This window comes from Vombatus ursinus, unplaced genomic scaffold (assembly GCF_900497805.2).
Source record: "Vombatus ursinus unplaced genomic scaffold, bare-nosed wombat genome assembly UNPS02014820.1, whole genome shotgun sequence".
Classification (NCBI taxonomy): Eukaryota; Metazoa; Chordata; class Mammalia; order Diprotodontia; family Vombatidae; genus Vombatus; species Vombatus ursinus.
In genome coordinates this window covers 1,180,903-1,200,530 of record NW_020954598.1, presented here as the reverse complement: position 1 = coordinate 1,200,530, position 19,628 = coordinate 1,180,903, and the positions used below count along the sequence as shown (strand labels likewise).

Genomic DNA, 19,628 nt, shown 5'->3' with positions numbered 1-19,628 from the left:
GACTGTATATCTTATTTCCCAGTTGCATGTGAAAGCAATCTTTAACATTTGTTTTTAAAACTTTGGGTTCCAAATTTTCTTCCTCCCTCCCTCCCCACCCACCCTCATTGAGAAGGCAAGAAACTCGATACAGGATATACATGTGTAGTCATGCAGAACACTTCCATAGTCATCATGTTGTGAAAAACTAACTATTTTTTCCTTCGTCCTATCCCGTCTTCCATTTATTCTATTCTCCCTTTTGAACCTGTCCTTCCTTAGAAGTGTTTGCATCTGATTATCCCCTCTCCCAATCACACATTTTTTTTTTTTGCCTCCTGTTTAGGTCCTAACCAATATTCTCATTTCCCCAGCTTCAAAAGTTCAGAACATTTGGGAATGCTCTGAGGAATGTTTTCTCTCATTTAGATTATTTCTCAAATATTTACTAAACAGCTACTATATGTTTATCACTGTGCCAAGTGCCATGAGGGAAACCAGAATAGTGAGTTTGTAAATTCCCAGATCTAGAGCTGAAAGGGAAGGACCTTAGAGATCAGCTGTTCTGCCCTTTCCCCATACACACACCTCCTTTTACAGAAGAGGAAATAGACCCAGAAGGGACTTGTCTGAGATCACGGAGGTAGTAAGCATAGGAGGTGGGATTTGAACCCAGGTCCTCTGATTCCCGAGGCAATGCTGTGCCTTCTGTGCCATGTGGCCTTGAAAGTATAAGGGTAATCTTTTGGGGACAGTGAGATATATACACATTTGAAACTGATAGCAATGTAAAGCAGGATGTGGTTAAAAGTTAGGAGGAAAGGAAGTTGTTAGAAGAAGCTGCCACTCTCTTTGAACCTGCAGTGACCTCTGGCAGACCAGAGTGAGTCAGAGAAGTCTTGGTAGAGATAATGGGTCTTGAGTTTGGTCCTAAAGGGTGCATAGGATTGAGACAGGCAGAGAAGTTGGGGAAGGGACCTCCAAGAGTGAAACAATAAGAGAAATGACACAGAGGAATGACGGTGGTGTACATAGGAGAAAGTAAGACCAGTTTGGCTGGAACAAAGGTTATATGGGTAGTAGTTGGAAATAAAGTTAAGTCAGATCATGGAGGCCCTAAATGCCAAACAGAAGAGACAGGACCTGATCCTGGGTGTAGTGGGGAGACATTATTAGTTCTTGAGGTAAGAAGTGATGTCACGAAAGTAAGCTAAGCCCACTGGGTAGCATTTGTTGGAGGGACCAGCTCATCATCCTTTGCTCCTCTGCTTCCAGTCCTATATCCGGAGGGTGTTTGCTGCTGGGACACTGAGGGGACAGACTTTTATTTTGTCTAGTTATGCAGCATCTGGCATATCGGTTTATTTGTTCTCTTTCTGGAACTGGAGCACTGCCAACCTTTGTGCCCAGAGGAAGCCACCATGTGCTTGGCACGGCCACCCTGGGGGAGAGGCAAAATACTTGCAACTGCACCAGACGGAGCAGTGCTGTCCAGCCCAGCATTTCCTAGTAACGCACCTGACCCAGATCCTTTATTGGTTCCACACTGTCCCAGAACAGGTCTTGTTAGAGACACGGTCATTCTCGGCCTGGTCCTACAGTGCTCAACCACGGGAGTCTTCCTTACTTGAGCCTTTCCTCAGCCTAAACTATCAAATCCCAGAATAGCAATCAATAAACCAACAAATATTTATTAAGCATCTACTACATGCCAGGCAGATGATGTGGAAACAAAGGCAAAAAATTAACTGACTTAGCCTCTAGTTATATTCAAGAAGTTTATATTCCTCTCTGTACTTAAGTATATAGAGAGAATACATACCCCCAAAAGTACAGGGTAATTTGGAGAGGGGAGACATGAGGAGCTGGCTGTATATCCCCACTAGAAGAAGGTAGCTGGGGGGGCAGTGTCCTCATTCATACACTCCTTTATTGAATAGCAGCAATCCATGTCCCACTGCCCCATACTGGGAAAGGGGAGAGACCATGAGGGAACAGCAGTGATACTGAAGAAGAAAAGGACTAATTCTAACCCAGAAGCTTATAACCTAGTTGTAGAGCCATTTTCAAACTGTTGAGACCCAAGGCAGGACATTTTATGACTAAATATCCAAATCATTGGTACAAACACATGTTTTAAGAGTTCAAAGGAGAGTAATAATAATAGTTAGCATTTATAGAGTGCTTTAAGGTTTGCGAAGTACTTTACATATATTTCATTTTATCCTCACAACAGCCCTGGGAGGTAGGTGCTATTATTATCCCCATTTTATAGAGGAGGAAATTGAGACAGACAGACATAAAGGAATTTGCCCAGGATCATGCAACTAGGAAGTGTTTGATTTGAATTTAGGTCTTTGTGACTCTAGGACCAGCACTCTATGCCCTACGCCACCTAGTGGCCATACAAAGAAGACCACTTGAGGACTGGTATTCTCAGAAGAGTGGGTTGAGATTGTATGATTAATTTCAATTCAATTCAGTAAGCATTTAAATAAGCATTTATTAAGTACTTACGATATGCTAGACACTGTGTTAGGTATTGGCAATACAGAAGCAAAAATGAAAAAAAGAGTTAAAATTCTTCCTTAAAAAAAAAAACAAAATTCTTCTAGGTGAAAGCAACATGAATGCCATTGATGAGATACAAAATATGGAGGGATGGGAACAGGAGCTATGATGTTATTGGTATAAGGATCCTCCAGGGGAGGAAGCTCCCTCTGCCAATCCAACTCAGTGCATTCTCTGTAACATAGTCCTGGAGAGCTGATTAGAGCCTTGAGAGGGAAAGCACAACTCACCCCAAGTAAATGCAAAGTACATTTTGGGGAGAGGGGAGGAAGGGGCTGCTAGCACTGCTTTGGGAGCAGAAATCTGGACAGGCTAAAGGTCGCACTCAAATTGAAACTTGAATGGACCAAGTGAGTCTCAGAAGCCATCTTGAATGCCAGGATGAGGAAATGTGGATTTTCTCTTTGGCCCAATGGATTATTTGACAAAGAGAATGACATGGTGAAAGTGGTGTTATAAGAATATTAATTTGGTGGTGTTGTGAAGGATAAGAGAAACAAGACAGGTTTGGAGGCTGATGTATTATCTCGTTGAGGGAGGGGGATGATGAAAGCTGGGATATGGAGAGGAAGGATAAGGTGAGATAGACTTGCAGCGATGGCATGCTTTGGCCACTGTCTAATAGACTACCTTATTTGAAAGGCACTAGTCTGTCTGTCCATTTCTCTCATAAGCACTTCTCTACAGCAGACCTAATACGGATTTGTTTTAATGCCAACATCAACCTCCACAACCCAGCAAGCAGAAGCGAGGCTGAGCATAGCACATTTTGCTTTTGGTTCTGCTGCCCAGTCAGCAGTAGGCCTGGAGCCCAGACCTCACTAGCCAGCTATCCAGCTATCTTATTTCGTTTCAGTCCCAGTACGGGGCTGACTTAGCCTGTGGTTGCATTTTCCTTTTGTTAATCCAGCCAGAGCGAAATCATAGCTCAAGAGGGACAGCCAGAGGGTGGCAACAGACACGACATCTGCTCACAACACAGGTCAGCCCTTCAGCCTGGCCACTGAAATATCAGTTCTGTTGTTGCCCATCCCTGTGCCCCATGCATGGCCAGGGTTAATCCTAGAAGGAAGGTGAAGTCTGGTGGGAAGAGCCTCCACTGTAGGGGAAGGAGAGCGCCCTATGCCTCTTGCCCTGTTTATCTTCTGCCTCCCTACCCCCAGCCCTGGGCAGTCTCAGAACTTGACCTTGGCTGTCCCAGAATCCACCCTGCATGGCCAGGCAGGAAGAACATTGCTCCTGGCAGCACCTTGCCCTTTTGCCTTCTCCCTTGCCTGGGCTGCTTAACTGCTCACAGAATTTAAATGAAATAGAATTCAACAACTCCATTCCTTCTGATGATATGGAGGACTCCCAGGCATTATCATCTACCCCACCACCACTTCTTAAGATCCTCCAGACCTTCCTTCCCATCTGCCCTGTCTCTATGCCCTGCAGTCCCCCAGCACTGTCATATTACCACTTATGTAACTTAAAGACATCTTGACTTTGCCACCTGCCCCACCAGAGCACCTTTAAGATTTCTGGGGCTTTCTGTCTGCCCTTAAATTGAACTTTCTTGTAAGTATTGTCTACTCCAATGATAACTTGAGCTTCTTTAGAATTCCTTTTAGCTCCAATAGAACAAGGACTGTTTATTTTTCCAATTTGTATCTGCAGTCCTTAGCACAGAGCTTGGAACATAATGATCATTTAATAAATGTTTTTTTCTTTATTCATTCAATTTAGGTGTATTAGGCAGGAAATTACCCATAATCTTTAGGGTGTAATAGGTCATCTATATAGTAGAAAGGCAACTTGGCACTTCAGAAGGCTGAACTTGGGACCCAGAAAGGCTTAGGTTTCTATTCCAGCTCTTACGCTGACTAGCTGGGTGATTTGGACCAAGTCATTTAGCTTTTCTGGGACTCAGTTTCCTCACGAGAAATATGGAAAAAATAACATTTGCACTACTTCTCTACAACTTCACAAGAATAGTCTAAGGAAAGCTCTTTGTAAACCCAAAAGTGCTATATAATGTGAATTGCTATTACTAGGTCATCAATATGGAGTCTACAAGAGAGAAAATAAAAGAATTGAGGCAAAAAAATCCTAGATCTGGAGTGTGAAGGGACCTCAGGGTTCCCTTAGTTCAAGCCCCCTTATTTTACAGATGTGGCTACAAAGAACCAAGGACAATAAATGACTCACCCAGGGTAGTTGAACCCATGACCTCCGATTCTACAGCACATGCCCTTTCCACTGAACCACATTGCATTTGGACCCCTTAAGCCACTCCTCAGGGAATGACTATGTGTACAATCCATTGGGAGTCAAGCTGATAGAACTGTCTTTTGGCATACTGATTATGCCCTGCAATCTTGGTTATCATTCACAGTTTCATGCCCCATTAAAACTTAGAGGCTGTTTCTTCCTGGATGTTTCCTTATGAAGTTCATGAGTCATTTTCTCCTTTTCAGTATGAACCTCTTGTGCCTGTCTCAGCAACCATTGAGCTTATTCTTGTGGAAGATGTGAAAGTGACCCCCCATGATATAACCATCTACAACCATCCTGGTGTTCAGGTAAACCAGCTTTTTCTTCTGTCCACTTGCATTCACATGAAAGGATGTGAACTCCAGCCTCCTACTTATAACCAGGGGGCTTCTAACATGTGAGGCTATCTGACTGACAGTCCCATCTACTCCTCCTGATTCTCTCATGTGTCTTCATCATATAGGCTGAACTCCTCATTAAAGAAGGCTCTGGGTACTTTTTCATCAACACCAGCATCACAAACATTGTCAAAGTGTCTTACCAAGAAGCTAGAGGCATTGCTATGGTAAGTGGAAGGAGTTTCTAATAAAGTCATTTTGATTCTTATATAGTGATGGTTGCATGATTATGTGGGTGAGTTTAGAGAAGAGTATTAGAGTCATGCAATGCTAAAACTGGAAGGGACCTTAGGGATCTTACAATTCCATGCCCCTCATTTTACTGGTAAGACACACAGGGCCAACAGTAGGGAAATGACTCAATCAAGGTCAACACAATGCCAAAGCTGGGACTACCTCCCAATTCCCAGTCTGATGTGCTTTTTTCTATCATACAGACTTTTTCCTTTGCAGATGAGGAAACTGAATGCCAGAGAAGTTTTGGCTAAAAGTACATGCCTAGACAATTTCATTTTTGTTTGTTTGTTTTAAAGAGCATATAGCTAGTTTGTAGCAGAGCTGGGAACCCTGCCCCCCAGATTTGAAATCCTATAATCTTATCTTACCACTATGCCACTTAATTAATTTTGTCATTTCTTCATTTATGTAGGAATCCTTCACTTAAAGACATTAAAGGAAATAGAAGGGAAATTGTGGTCTGCTATTCAATTCCCTCTGTTGATTTTTAATATCCCTAACTGTAGAAGGTTACTTTGGGTACTGCCCATAGTCATGTCCTATGGATGGTGCTAAAGTCACAGTTTTCCTGTTCTCTTCTCTGTGGGGAAACATTGGCCCAAATTCTTATTGTTAACGGCTCCTCCTGTGACTGTCACCCATAAATCATAGCAAAGAAAAACATTCATTCTGCTCTTTGGGACAAATGGTCATTGTTGAAAAGAAAATGTTGGGAGTTTGGATAGTCTGAGGCTCGGGGAGCTTTCCCCTAAGTATTTTGTCTTCCTGTTTTAAAAACACATTCCATAGCTCCTCTTCCTACTGAGCAAATGAGCTCTCTTTTGCTGACCTCTTCTCATCAAAAGAAAAAGCCAAGAAAGAAATCCTAAATAATTCTGAAAGCTAAAAATGTGCCTTATTTTTTCTTTCTCCTTAAGATGAAAAAAAAAGAAATTAGTTAGCAAGTAGAAGTTAGCAAGAAGGCAAAAGTTTTAGATTGTTAAGAAAGTATTAATATTATTATTATTATTATTATGAATAATAATAGTAGTAAGTATGTAATAGGAGTGCAATAGATAATTTGTTGGTTAGTTGATTTCTGATTGTTTTGTCATCTTGTGGGTGGCTGGGTATAACTCTTGGCTCTTAGCTCTATAGAAGGAACCTGGGATCCTGAGGAATTTGACATTTTGTCCAGTATATGACAGATCTGAGAGATGGAGCAGTCTTAGAAGAGCATACTGATCAACTTCTCTAAACAACATGTGAAACTCGATACATTGGCTAGTGGGTGTTTGTTGAGTAATGCTAACTGATGTCCTTGATCAGGATTCTTGGAAACTGGTCGAAAGTGAAAAACAACGAAGAGTTGCGTTGATTCCTTGAGGATATTGATATAAGATAATAATCTTACCAGAACAGACTTTGTGTATTTGGAATGCTGGTTTTATAAGGAGAGAAAAGGATTGTGAAATCCCATTTTCCTCCAAAATGACCATGAAATAATTGATTATATACCTGCAGGAAAAAAGTTTTCCTTTGTTTATTCCTGGAGAGAACTAACAGAGACTTGACCTGCCCAGGCAGCCTTGCTTTGCAAAAGAAGTAGGGCAAGGAGAGGAAGCTAGAGAAATTTTTGTTGGAGAGTTGTTTTCATATTGCCACTGACAGAAACTTGAAAAAGTAAAGAGACTTGTTCTCAAATCTTAGCCTGGATACCTCAGATTTAAGTAAATTCCCCTGGTGAATTCTCCTGGTCAGTTCTCCTAATGGGCAAGTAGGTAGCATAGGCAATAAAGTACTTTACTTGGAGGAAGATCTGAATTCTGATCCTACCACAGAGACTTACTAGCTGGGCGAGTCATTTGAGCTCTCTGTGACTTAGTTTCTTCATCTGTAAAGTGGGAGTAATAATAACACCTACCTCTCCAGGTTGTTATGGAGACCAAATGAGATATGTATGTAAAGTGCTTTATAAACCTTAAAGTGCTATGTAAAGCTATTTTTATTATTAATTATATAGGATTCATTACATATAATGAAGTTTGCATCTACCAAGCTGACAATATTTTAGAATTCTATGCTTAAAACACTTCTAAAGGCACAAATAATCCTGTACTTTTTAATGCTGATTCCCTATATTTACATAAGACTGTTAGCTTTTCAAATTACTTTGACATATGCTTTTTCATGTCATTTGATCCACAATGCAATCCTCTGACTAGGTCTGGGAAGACAGTGAAACATGAACTCCAGGAGGTTCTGTGACTTGCCAGAAGTCACATAGCCCTCGGAGTAGAATTAAAGCGTCTGTATTCCTGCCCTTTCACTCTGCCTGTCATCCAGTTATTCAGTTGTTTTCAACTGTATCTGATTCTTCATGACTCCTATTTAGTATTTTCTTGGCAAAATGCTGGAGTGATTTGCAATTTCCTTCTTCAGCCCAGTTTTTACAGATGAGGAAACTGAGGCAAACAGGGTTAAGTGACTTGCCCAGGGTCACACAGATAGTAAGTGTCTCAGGCCAGATTTGAATTCATTCCAAGGCTAGCGCTTTATACACTGTGCCACCTAGCTACCTGTTTCTACTGTATCATGAAAGATGTGACTCTTCTCTTTTTTGTCAGTAGGGACTCTGTGTACGTGCGTGTGTCTGTGTGTGTTTTACTCGTGTTGTAAGCCTTCCAAAGTTTCCCCTGGTGGAAAAGGTTCAGTCGTTGCTGCTAAGAAGGACTGTTGCTGGCATGAGGATTGACCCTCATAGTTGGTTGGAGGGGTCCCAGTTTTGAAGTGGAATATTAACTGAGGAGTTGGGTCCCAAGTGTGATGGGGGAGGTATGCCTGTGTCTTTCTCCTGAGTCATGCTTATGGCTCTCCGTGGAAGTCAGGCCAGATGCAAGTCAAATGGGCATGAGACCAATTAGCACCAGAAGCTCTAGAAGCCAATTTAGTCAGATTGGGGCTAACTGATACAGTGTTCTTATTTTCTGTAACTGAATCTATACTTTTAAAGTTTGCTTTTACCTTATTTTCTTTAAGGCTATAAATGAATAATTTTGAAATACCTTCTCTCTTTAGGTAAGGTAAGATGAAAGTACGGGCATCGGTGCTTAGGGTTAGGCTAGGATAGACAGGAGCAAGGAAAATACAGAAGGGACTTCCTCCTGCCCGTTTGGGGCTAGTCAGGAACAATCCAGCTTAGCAAAGAATAAAAGTATGAGTATCCTCAGGTGAGACCAGAACCTGGCTGGGTTCCTTTTTTTTTTGAGAATCCTAGTTTCTTCAAATACCATGTTGCCATCTCATACATGTGTATATACTATCCTTTAACTCCAAAATAACAACTTACTACTGTCTTACCTACCTGCTCCCAGAAAAGATTTGGCACTTTTGGGATCAATGAGATCCCACTCTTATGCACTAAGGTCTGGTTACCTCCCAGTGAATACGTTGACAGGTAATACATTGGCAGAATACAATGTGTCACACATTGCTCCAGTCCCTGACCTCTGTATCCCTTTTGTCTCTTTGGCCAGTGACTCTGGCTGTGTCATATTCAGATATATGTATATATATATATGGGATGTGTATACATATATCTATCAATTTATCTTTATCTATCTATCTATCTATATATACATACATACATATATACATACATATATATATATATACACCCCCATCAGACTACATTAGAAGAAGAAAGATCTTCACACCAGGTAGTATTACAAGTGAACATGGAAATTCTGTGAGATGGCTTTTGCCACTTCCACAGAATAAGGAATATATTTTTTTCCCACATGGTGTTGATAATCTGTCACAAGTCCTAACAACTTCTTTTCTTTGAAGGTAGCTTACACATTTTCGTAGCATTTTCAGGAGCTAATTAACAGTGTTCTCATTTCCCTTAATCACAGAGACAAGAATGCCTACAACAACTCTTCAATTAGCTGGAAGAAAATGTCTCTCTTACTTCCTACCAGCATATACTCAAAACCCACGAATGGCTTGTGAATCTCTTTAGACTTCTGAAGCAATGTAGTATGGTAAAAAGAGTCAAGAGACCCTGGGTCTAAGTCTCAGCTTTGCCATGTTTAATTAGCCTTGTGGCCTTGTCTAAGTTGCTTTTCTCCGAGGCTCATTTTCCTTGTCTGGAAAAAAAGGGAGAGAATTAGCCTAAGCCCTTTCTACCTATAAGAACCAATGAACCTGTGAAAAGGAGCTATACAAACATTGCTAAAGATCTTTTTGTGCATGTATGGAAGAGGTCACTCAGAATTCTTTACTGCTGTAATAGAAATTTCCAACTAGTGAAAATACCAAAACTCTTTGGGGAGACTGGAATGATTAAAAGAGTCTTACATCATCAAAACTAGAAAGAGACATTAGAACATAGAATGTTATAGTAGGAAAAGACCATTCAATACAGAATGTAAGAGCTGGGAGGAACCTTAGGAATCAGAATATCAGAATGAGCAAGGGACCCTAGAAGACAGCATGTCAGAAGTGAAAGAAACCTCGGAATATAGAATAGCAGAATTAAAAAAAATAAGAACTCCCCCAAAAAAAGCACCTTAGAAGATGGAAAAGCCTGAAGTGCCTTAAATTTTCAGTGGTGTCAACTGAAATAGATATGGATCCCTACAGGCTGCATATGGACTTAGAAAACCACAAATTAATATTATCTATGTTGTATTTTATTTAATTTTGGTAAACATTTCCCAATTATATTTTAATCTATTTTGGTATACTGTGAGTTTGACACTTCTCCCTTATGATACAGAATGTCAGAAACAGAAAAGAACCCTAGAAGATGGAATGTCAGAGCTGGATAAGAATCACAGAATACAGAATATTTAAACTAGGAGGGGACCCATTGGAATAAAACAAAAAACTAAGACCTGGTGAAGCAAAATTCAAGGTCACAAACAAAAGTCTGGTTGATGGCGAAGCTGGAATTTGAACACAGGTTTTCTGATTCTCAGTCCAGTGCTTTTCCCACTGTTCCATGCTTGGCATTGGGGATTACCTTCCTTTGTCATCACTGTCTTCATCAACATCATCATCATCATCATCATCAATTATATTGTTAATACCTTATTATTTGGTCAGAGGCCACATGGTATAGTGAACAGAGAGTTGGCTTCATATTCAGAGAGACCTGCCTCTGACCCATATTGACTCTGACCCTGGGAAAGCATTTAACCAATCAGCATTCTTGGCAACTTTTTAAAGCCTATATTTTGCTGAGACAGTGCCAACCAACATTGGTTGGGAGTTCCCTATATTAATGAAATCACAGTCCCTATTCCTATTGTTGGTTTGCAGAAGAAAATTTATAGCTGATTCAAGCCTAAGTTTTCTTTTCAAAATTGGTGGTGTTTTTAATTAAGAAAAAAAAGCCTGGGAAGTAGAAAATTGTGTAGTTAGTGAGCAATTATGCATAATAACTTAGCTTTAATCTTAATACCCACCCAGAGAAACCTTCTCAGCATTTCTGAGGGTGCTGGATGAGCTATTGTTCATGCCAGTACCAAGACCTTTCTGACTCAGGGTTATTTTCATATAAACACAACATTGTGAGCGCCAGGCGGTAGATTGCCCACCGGACTAGAAAATGTAGAAGCCATTCCTGGTATTATCCCCCACAGACTTCTGAGGACTGCTAAGTCGTGACGTCAGAGCTAGACTTTTATCTGCACTGAAGCTCTGGTGCTATCATGCAAGATTTATAAGAACACTGAAGGAGTTCAGCAACAATATAGAAAATGCAAGCTGATTGCTTCAATGACATTTAAAATTTTTTATAGTTGAAGAAACTAGAATTTCCCAATTTGTCTACAAATGCTGAATAGCAAGGAGCAAGTAGGAAGTGTTACTCACTGCCAGGGAAACGGAAGGTGAAGTAATTCAAGTGGAACCCTAATAGTGGGGCAAAGGCATTGGGGTTGGAGCAGGAATGATTGACTCACTATCTCCATTTTAATCAGCATCTCAGAACATCTCAACTCCACATTTCACTTTGCCTATTGGATGCAGCATTATTAAAAGCAATAATACATGCATCTTCCATGAAGAGATGACAGGATTTTCCCTCAGGCTTAGTCTTCAGAGACATTCTCAGGTGGCACCTTCAACACTTAGAAATTAGAATTCATTTGGAACGATGACTTTTTTCCCCCAGATTAAAATTCTACTGTAAATTAGGGGAAAAAATGAATGAGTATGAAACACCTATCTTCTTGCTCCTGCTTGCAGAAAGATGATTTGAAATCTCATTGCCAAGAAATTGCTGCACTAACTAGGAGGAACAGTTTCTTGTGTTTTTCATTTTGTGTCTCCATTTAAAGTTTACATAGCGGCTCCATTGAAAGTAAGCACCTCCTGTACTTCTTCTGTGTGGTCCTGCTGGCATTTTAACTCACTTGTGTATCTTGGATAATTTTGGCATGTTCCAGTGAGCATCTCTGCATCTGACTGAATTAATGATGTGGCAGCTTTTGCAATGTCTCAGGAATTGGGTTCTCAAATTATATTTTGAGGGAGAACATTCCATCCATTTTTTTCTGGTAATTCTTTTAAAGAAATTCTCTTTCAGAAATGTAATAGGCCCTGTGAATTTCCCTTGGACAATTCAGAAACCTAATGGTAGTTGGGCCTGGCTTCTTAGTCTATATTTAATATTGGGTTGTTGTGGTGAGGGCTCACATTACAGAGACCTCATTATTTCTTATGATATGCACTAGGGGACCTTTCCTCATATACTTTAAACCATTATGTGAAATGATTCAAGCACCATCCACCCAGCTGCATTATTGAGTCAACTGCACTTGCTTTCATCTTGTCAGATGGCCTTGCTAATACCTTAGATTGACTGTTGACATTAGATCTTCCCATTATTGGCATATTTTGAAAAAGCACTTCCTGCTGTACCCTCAATCTACTGACCTTCCATTGAAGATCTCACCTCCAGAGTGACAGTGAGCTGTCTGGTTACAGAAAGTAGCTATTTAAGTCAGGACCTTAAGGTGAAAAGGAGGGCCTCAGAGCATAGTGTGCAGCCGTCTCAAAAGAAGTCATACATGGTGCTGAGAGTGCTCGGATTTGCCTGTCAAGAAATCTCAACGTGTAAAGTCACAGATCTAGAGGTCAGCTAGTCCATTTTTTGAACACCTGGAATGACTTCATTTAAGCTCCCCAAGACAAAGGGGCTTCTTGTGAGAGAGAATTTGGAAATGAGATGGTATATTATGAATCAGAAGACCTGTATTTTGGTGTTGGCTTGGGCACTTGGTAGTTATACAATTCTTTCAAAGACTGTATGGAAGAAGGATAGCTTTCCCCCAGAGAGGAGAGCCAGAACCAATGGGTGGCAGTTATAAGAAGGTAGATTTTAGCTTGTTATTAAAACGACAACAATAAACTTTCCCAACAATGGGAGCTGTCCCAAAATGGAAAGGATTGCCCATCTCTAGGGATAAATGAGTGGAGGCTGGATAAGTACTTTGCAGGAATGTCATAGAAGAAATTCATGCTTCAGTTTGGGGTCACACTAGATAATCTTCCAACCCTAAGATTCTTAAACTTTGGACAAGACACATCAGTTTAAACGGCCTTAAAAATTGGTTGGACAATATAACCAAGCTTGGTCCCAAAGAAGAGATATGAGAATGTTATTCCCACCTCTCTTTGCAGACATGGGGTACTATGGATATAGAACAATGTGTATGATGTCAGACTTGGTTCATGTACTGATTCCTTTTACTAATTATAAGCGATGCCTCTTTGAGCAAGGAAGAGGAGAGAGACATATTAGAAAATGAAGATGATATAAAAACAAGATATTAATCAAATACAATGTTCAATGGGTTGGATGAGATAATAGCTGAGGTCCCTTCTAGCTCTAAAATAATTGTAATTTTAGACAATATTAGCATTTCATAATAGGAAAGGAGTCACATGAAATCATCTACATGGTGCGAGGTAGCTGGTCACATAGGCAGTAATAAGAGTTTATCAAGTAAATGAATGTTGCAGGATTCATCAGCCACCACTCTATGGCCTCTTGGGTTGTAATTCTAGTGTGAATAGAAGAAAACCTGAGTCATTTCTTCTAATTAGAGAACATTGAAAGGTGCCTGGAGAAATGAACTAACCCTGGGTGGCAGAAAGGGGGAGGAAGAGAGGCAGCTTCTTCAGTGAAGTATGCATTTTTCCACCTTGGTCAGCTCCTTTAAGGGCTATGAAGGCTGCCTGGTATAGCCGGAGACACTTGGCCTCATCCATAGGCTAATTTTTAGTACCAAGCCTGACCCATGGGAAAATGGTGAAGCAGTGAAGGTTTGTCAAGGATAGGCCCTCCATCCTCATTTTTACATGATGTCTTCCAATCCAATCCAATCTACACCCCCAAGGGCTTCATGTTGTCTCTCTGCCATCTATAGTGACTCCCTGCAATACCCACCATGATCTATCTTTTCTGGAGGCTCTGCACCCTACTTCTTCCATTAAAGCTTACTGCCATACTTTTTCTAGATCTCATCCCTGTTTTCTCTCTAAGCGTAAGTTTCCTCATCCATAAAATGAGGATAATAATGCTTATGCTACTTATCTCACAGGGTTGTTATGAGGATGAAATAACAATGTACTATACTTAACTTCATTTTGTAAAATGTAAAGTGCTATTCAAATATAAGTTCTACCATTGCTGCTACTGAGGCAGCTAGATGGCACAGTGGTTAGAGTATCAGGTTTGGAATCAGGAAGATCTGAATTCAAATCCAGTCTAAGACATTTGCTATCTGTGTGACACTAGGCAAGTCACTTACCTTTTCTAAACCTCAGTTCCTTCATCTACAAAGTAGGAATAAAAGCAACTACTTTTCATTGTTGTGAGGATCAAATGAATATACTTATACACACATATTTGTATTATGTATTCATATATGCTTAGAAATCTTTGTAATCCATAAAAGGAAAAGAAGAGGGAAGGGAATTAGCATTTATATAATGCCTATTGTGTGCCAGGCAGTGCATTTTACATATATTATCTCTTGATCTTCACAACAACCCTGCAGGGTAGGTGCTGTTATTATCCCCATTTTGCAGTTGAGGAAACTGAGGCAAAGGTTAAGTGACTTGCCCAGGGTCACACACCTCGTAAGTGTGTGAGTTTGGATTTGAACTTAGGTCTTCTTAACTCCAGGCCCAGTGCTCTGTGCACTATGGCACCACCAAACTTCTATGTAAATATTGGCTATAATTATGATGTTGATCTATGATTATGGTGATGCCTAGGGCTAACCCTGCTAAGTATTCTTTTTTATGAGGAGATTATAAGGTTTGGAGTCTCTTGTGATAGGTAAGTTCAGGGAAAATGGTGGGAAGGGTGATGTCTGGGTCAAGCTTTGCTTCCTCCCTGTCTTCAGAATCGATTTCAAAAGTTGCTCGAGTAGACTGAGCTGGATGAAATAGCCCCGGTCACTGAGGTGTTACTAGTTCTCACTAGAAAAGAGAAAGTATTTAATTGGAGAAGGTGGAAGCCTTGCAGCATTTTTAAAATAAAATTTTCTTTTTTAATAATATTTTACTTTTCCTGATTAAATATCAAGACAATTTTTAACATTCATTCGTTTTTTTAGAATTTTGAGTTCTAAATGTTCTCCCTTCCTCCTTAACTTCCCCCTCCCTGAGATGGGAAGAAATTTGATATAGGTATACATGTGTGATCATGCAAAACATAAAATAAGATTTTCTTCTGGCATTTCAGGTGTATCCATTATTCCCAGGAATGTTAACAGTCATGATTCACGACTTGTGTTTGGCGTTCCCGGCACCTGCAAAGGCCGAAATCCACGTATCAGATATTCAGGAATTGTATGTCCGAGTGGTTGACAAGGTTAGTGGTTCTATGCTTATGATTTTGTACACTCAGAGATGTTAGGAAAGACACTCAAAAAAAAAAAGTTTTTCTTTAAACAACTTGATAAATACAGACATTCCAGTATATAAATAAGGACATAGGGAAAAGAAGTAAGAAAAATTAATAAACAAAATGAAAAAAAAAAGAGAGGGATTGTATTGACTGTACATATGTCCATAAACCTCTTTTATTTGCTGGTCAATTACTTCGAATGAGAACTGTGTATGTCTTTAATACTGTAGGGACCACATCATCCTACTTGTTTTTGGGATCCTTTTTGACCTCCTCTTCTGAGTATTTGACACAGACTTATGGCTGTTATTATTGCCTTTAATTACATAGTTGTGGTCTGTGTATATTGTTTTTGGTTCTGATTTATTCCCTAAAATTCACCGCATATAAGTGATTCCATATTTCTTTGAAATCTTCATATCTTTTGTTGCCTGTGGTACAGTGATATTCCATAATATTCATATGCCATAATTTCAACTAATTCCCAATCATTGGACACCTAGTTTGTTTCCAGTTTTTTGCTATTATTAAATATTTTTTAATTAATGGGTCTTTTTTTTCTGCTTACAACCTCCTTTGGATATAGTTCCAGTAGTGGGACCACTGATCTATGGGAATGAATAGTTTTATAACTTGGGGGGAGATAAAATTTCCATATTGCAAAAGGTTGATCCAATTCACAATTCTACCAGCAGTGTAGTATTGGCATGCCTGTCTTGCCATAGCTGTGCCAGCACTTAATTATATTGTATTTTATTCTCTTTTTAAAAATTTGAATCCTTGGCTTTTTAATTTCAGTTCAGCAAGTATTTTATTAAGATTTCATTAATTCTTCTATTACTATTTGGAAGAGAGATTTTAATTATTGTTTATAAGAATTTTTCTTTTTTAAATGGGGAAAATTATAAGCCTTGTGACTGGGAGAGTTTCTTCTCCTCATTTCTGTGTCTTCAAAACCCATCTATTCTATGAAAATGTCACTCTTCTCCTCGCCAAGACCAACTCCTCTCTGAATATGTGGGCAATTACAAAGGTCAAAATAGATTCCTCAAACTTCACAGTTTGCCATCATCCCTACCTTCTCTTCCTTTCTGCCCCTTTCCATTAATGACTTGTCTCTTCTCTTTGCCAAGACCAGTCTTTCTACATGTTCTCTTAAGAACATTTCCTCCCATCATCTTCAACAAATCACCCACTTAATCATGTTCCCTCCCTCTTTAATCTTCAATCCTTGTCTTATTCGTGTTTTCCCTGTTGCCTTAAAAAAAAATACACATCTTTTCCACCCTTAAAAAAAAGCTTTCACTAGACTCTGCTAGCTGCTTAAGTGATTATCCTGTGTCTTCCCTTTCTTTTATAGCCAAGTGCCTAGAAAATGCTGTTCACTCTCATTGCCTCCATTTCTTTTCTCATTTCTGAACCCTCTGCATAATGGCTTCTGACCTTATCACTCAACAAAAGTGCTTTCTCCAAAGTTACCAACAATCTCTCAGTTGCCAAATATTTTTTCTTAGCTCTTTTCCTCCTTGACCTTTCTATAGCATTTAACACTGTTAAGTAGTACTTTCATTCTGGATACTCTTATCACTCTCAGTTTTGTGACATAGGTCCCATTTGGTTTTCCTTTATCTGCCTGACCAGTTGTTGGTTGTTTTTGCCAGATCACCATCCATGTCACACCCCCTAATGATGATTGTACTCAAGGCTTTGCCCTGGATCTTTTTCTCTGCTAATTCTATACTCTTATTTCAGTAACCTCATCAAGTCCCATGGATTTAGTTATTGTCTCAGTATAGGTGAATCCCAGCCTTCATCTGGGATTCATGAATTCATGCATTACAGCCTTTATCTCTCTTTTGAGCTACAGTGGAGCATCTCCAGCTGCCTATTAGATATTTCAAATAGAATGCCCTGTAAGCTTCTCAAATGCCTAATGCCTGAAATGCAGTCCCTCCTCATTTCCACTTCTTAGAATCCCTAGTTTCCTTATGCTCAACCTAAGGGCTGCCTTATACATGAGGCCTTTCGTTGATCCACTCCTCCCCCCAAACAGCTGTTAGTGCCTTCCACCCCCAAATTACCTTGTATTTATTTTGTGTTTATCTTGTATCTACATAGTCCTATAAGATAAGGACATATTGTCTCTCCCAGTAGAATGTGAGGCACTTTGAGGGAAAGGACCATTTGAATTTTGTCGTTGTGTCCCCAGCGCCCACCACAGAGCATACAGTAGGCACTTATTAAATGATTGTTAATTATTTGATAGATTGTTTAATTGCCTGGCAGCGAGAGTGGGATCCAGACATTCTTTTTAGCTTCACCCTTTTGACTGATGCAAATAAATGGTATTATGTCAGATTTATTCATATCTGTTGACATTAAATTTTGCTGTGAATTCTGCAGTTCTCTCTCCTATTAACCTTGAGTGAGAATTTATGTCTAGTAGCTTATTTAAATTGTAAGCCAGCTGGTCAGGGAACTTGGCTGGTTATTCTCCCCTGGGCCCAGTGCATTGTTGGTTCTCAGTGAAATTTTAATGGTGATAGCATAAACCATAATAACGTGGACTGAATTAGCACAAACCCTGACCTATGAAATATTTTTAGAGAAGTGAAATTTTGTCACTGCAAGTACATACAGTTGCTGGAATTAGACCATCAAAGAATTGCCCAGTAGAATTAGTTAGGGTTATTGCTTTAATGAATATAGAAAAACAGTTTATTGTGTATAATTGAATGGGCACTTTTCAAGAACTGTATGTAGGTTGTTCAGAAAGTTTGTTCTCTTGCATAGGCTGAAACACTCTCCTTTCGGGTTACATTTGCTGCTTCACCATGAAAACTTCTTTGCCCACATGATCTAGAAGTTTTCTCTTTCTCGGTCTTCTGAACTCCTATAATGCTGTCATTGAATCACAGAATCCTAGAGCTATCTCCTCTTTGCCACCTCTTCTTTTATTTTGAGTTTTGATTCTTATCAACCATTTTTGTTCTTTTCTTCCCTTTCTGAAAATCCTTCTTATCGGTTGAGAAAAAAAATAAGATTACATTTCATTAATTCTTCCTTCTTGAGCGGCATCATGGCATGGTGGATAAGGCACGAACCTGGGTTCAAATCTTGCTTCTGACAGTCACTAACTGTATGACTGTGAGCAAATCACTTGACCCTTGTACACCTTAATTTCCTCATCTGTACAATGAAGATGTTGGACTTGATGAACCCTGAGATCCTTTCTAGTTCAAAATCAGTGATCTTATGATCCTTTCTCCATAGGACAACCAGAAGAAGCAGGGTTCAAATCCTACCTCAAACACTTACCATGCCCTGGAGAAGTCTCTTAACCTTTTTGGGTCTGTTATTCATCTGTAAAAGGAAATGGTTAGACTTGATGTCCTCCGGTTTCCCTTCAACCTCTGAATTCAGGATTCCATGATCCATATTCTTTTATCACCCCACCATCCACCCCAAATGGTAGTCCCAGTCCTCCTGGGTTCTTTCTCTTTCACCCAGTATGTATAAAAAGTTTTTTTGTTGAACATCCTTAGCATTTATCACAAGGCTCAGTTCATTCTGGCCTTTGATCTTATAGGACTATGTAAGTACCGCTTTTGGGATGTGTCCTTAGCTACCTGACCTTGCTTCCGTCTTTTATATGTATCCTTTGAAAATGTGAGTTTGTCAGTGAGCACATTGTATAGCCACAATGGATTCTGTAGACACCTTGCCTTTTTCTTGTTCAGCAGAATCATCTGTGGTTATTGCATGAGAAATTCTAGGATCTGCCTATTCCTCTTGAGTCTTCTTCCCTTTTAGAGTCTTAGTCCAGGGATTTTACTTATCCTTTACTTGAATTTCTTAAAGTATATTTCCATGAACTCTTAAGGTACCCATGCAACTATGCCTTCCTCTCTTCCTCTCCTCGATTTCAAACCCTCAGATGGTGCTTCTTCTCAAGGTTCTCATCTGTCAAATCCTCATTTGGTATGTAGCCCTCTTATGCTAGTCTTAGTTATCTTTTCATATATTCATTCTATAAAAAGTGATCATCCAATCCCTGCTTGAAAACCTCCATTGATGGGGATCCCACTACCTACCGAGACAGCCCATTCCATTTTGGGGCAGATCTAAACGTTAGAAATTTCTTTCTCATATTGTGCCACTGTCTTCTTCCCTATAACTTCCTGTCATCAGCCCTAGCTCTTTCCTTTGAAACTAAAGGCTTCTTCTTCTTCTTCTTCTTCTTCTTCTTCTTCTTCTTCTTCTTCTTCTTCTTC

The 19,628-nt window shown here is 39.7% G+C and overlaps 1 protein-coding gene across 1 annotated transcript in view; it reads left to right on the top strand.

The window, feature by feature from the left end:
- The window catches only part of NUP210 (nucleoporin 210), a 166,542-nt gene that overhangs the window by 100,521 nt on the left and 46,393 nt on the right, over positions 1-19,628 (top strand). The window contains exons 19-21 of the mRNA XM_027836937.1: positions 5,010-5,114; positions 5,270-5,371; positions 15,190-15,318. Coding sequence (XP_027692738.1) covers positions 5,010-5,114; positions 5,270-5,371; positions 15,190-15,318 — 336 coding nt within the window. The remainder of the gene's footprint in view (positions 1-5,009; positions 5,115-5,269; positions 5,372-15,189; positions 15,319-19,628) is intronic.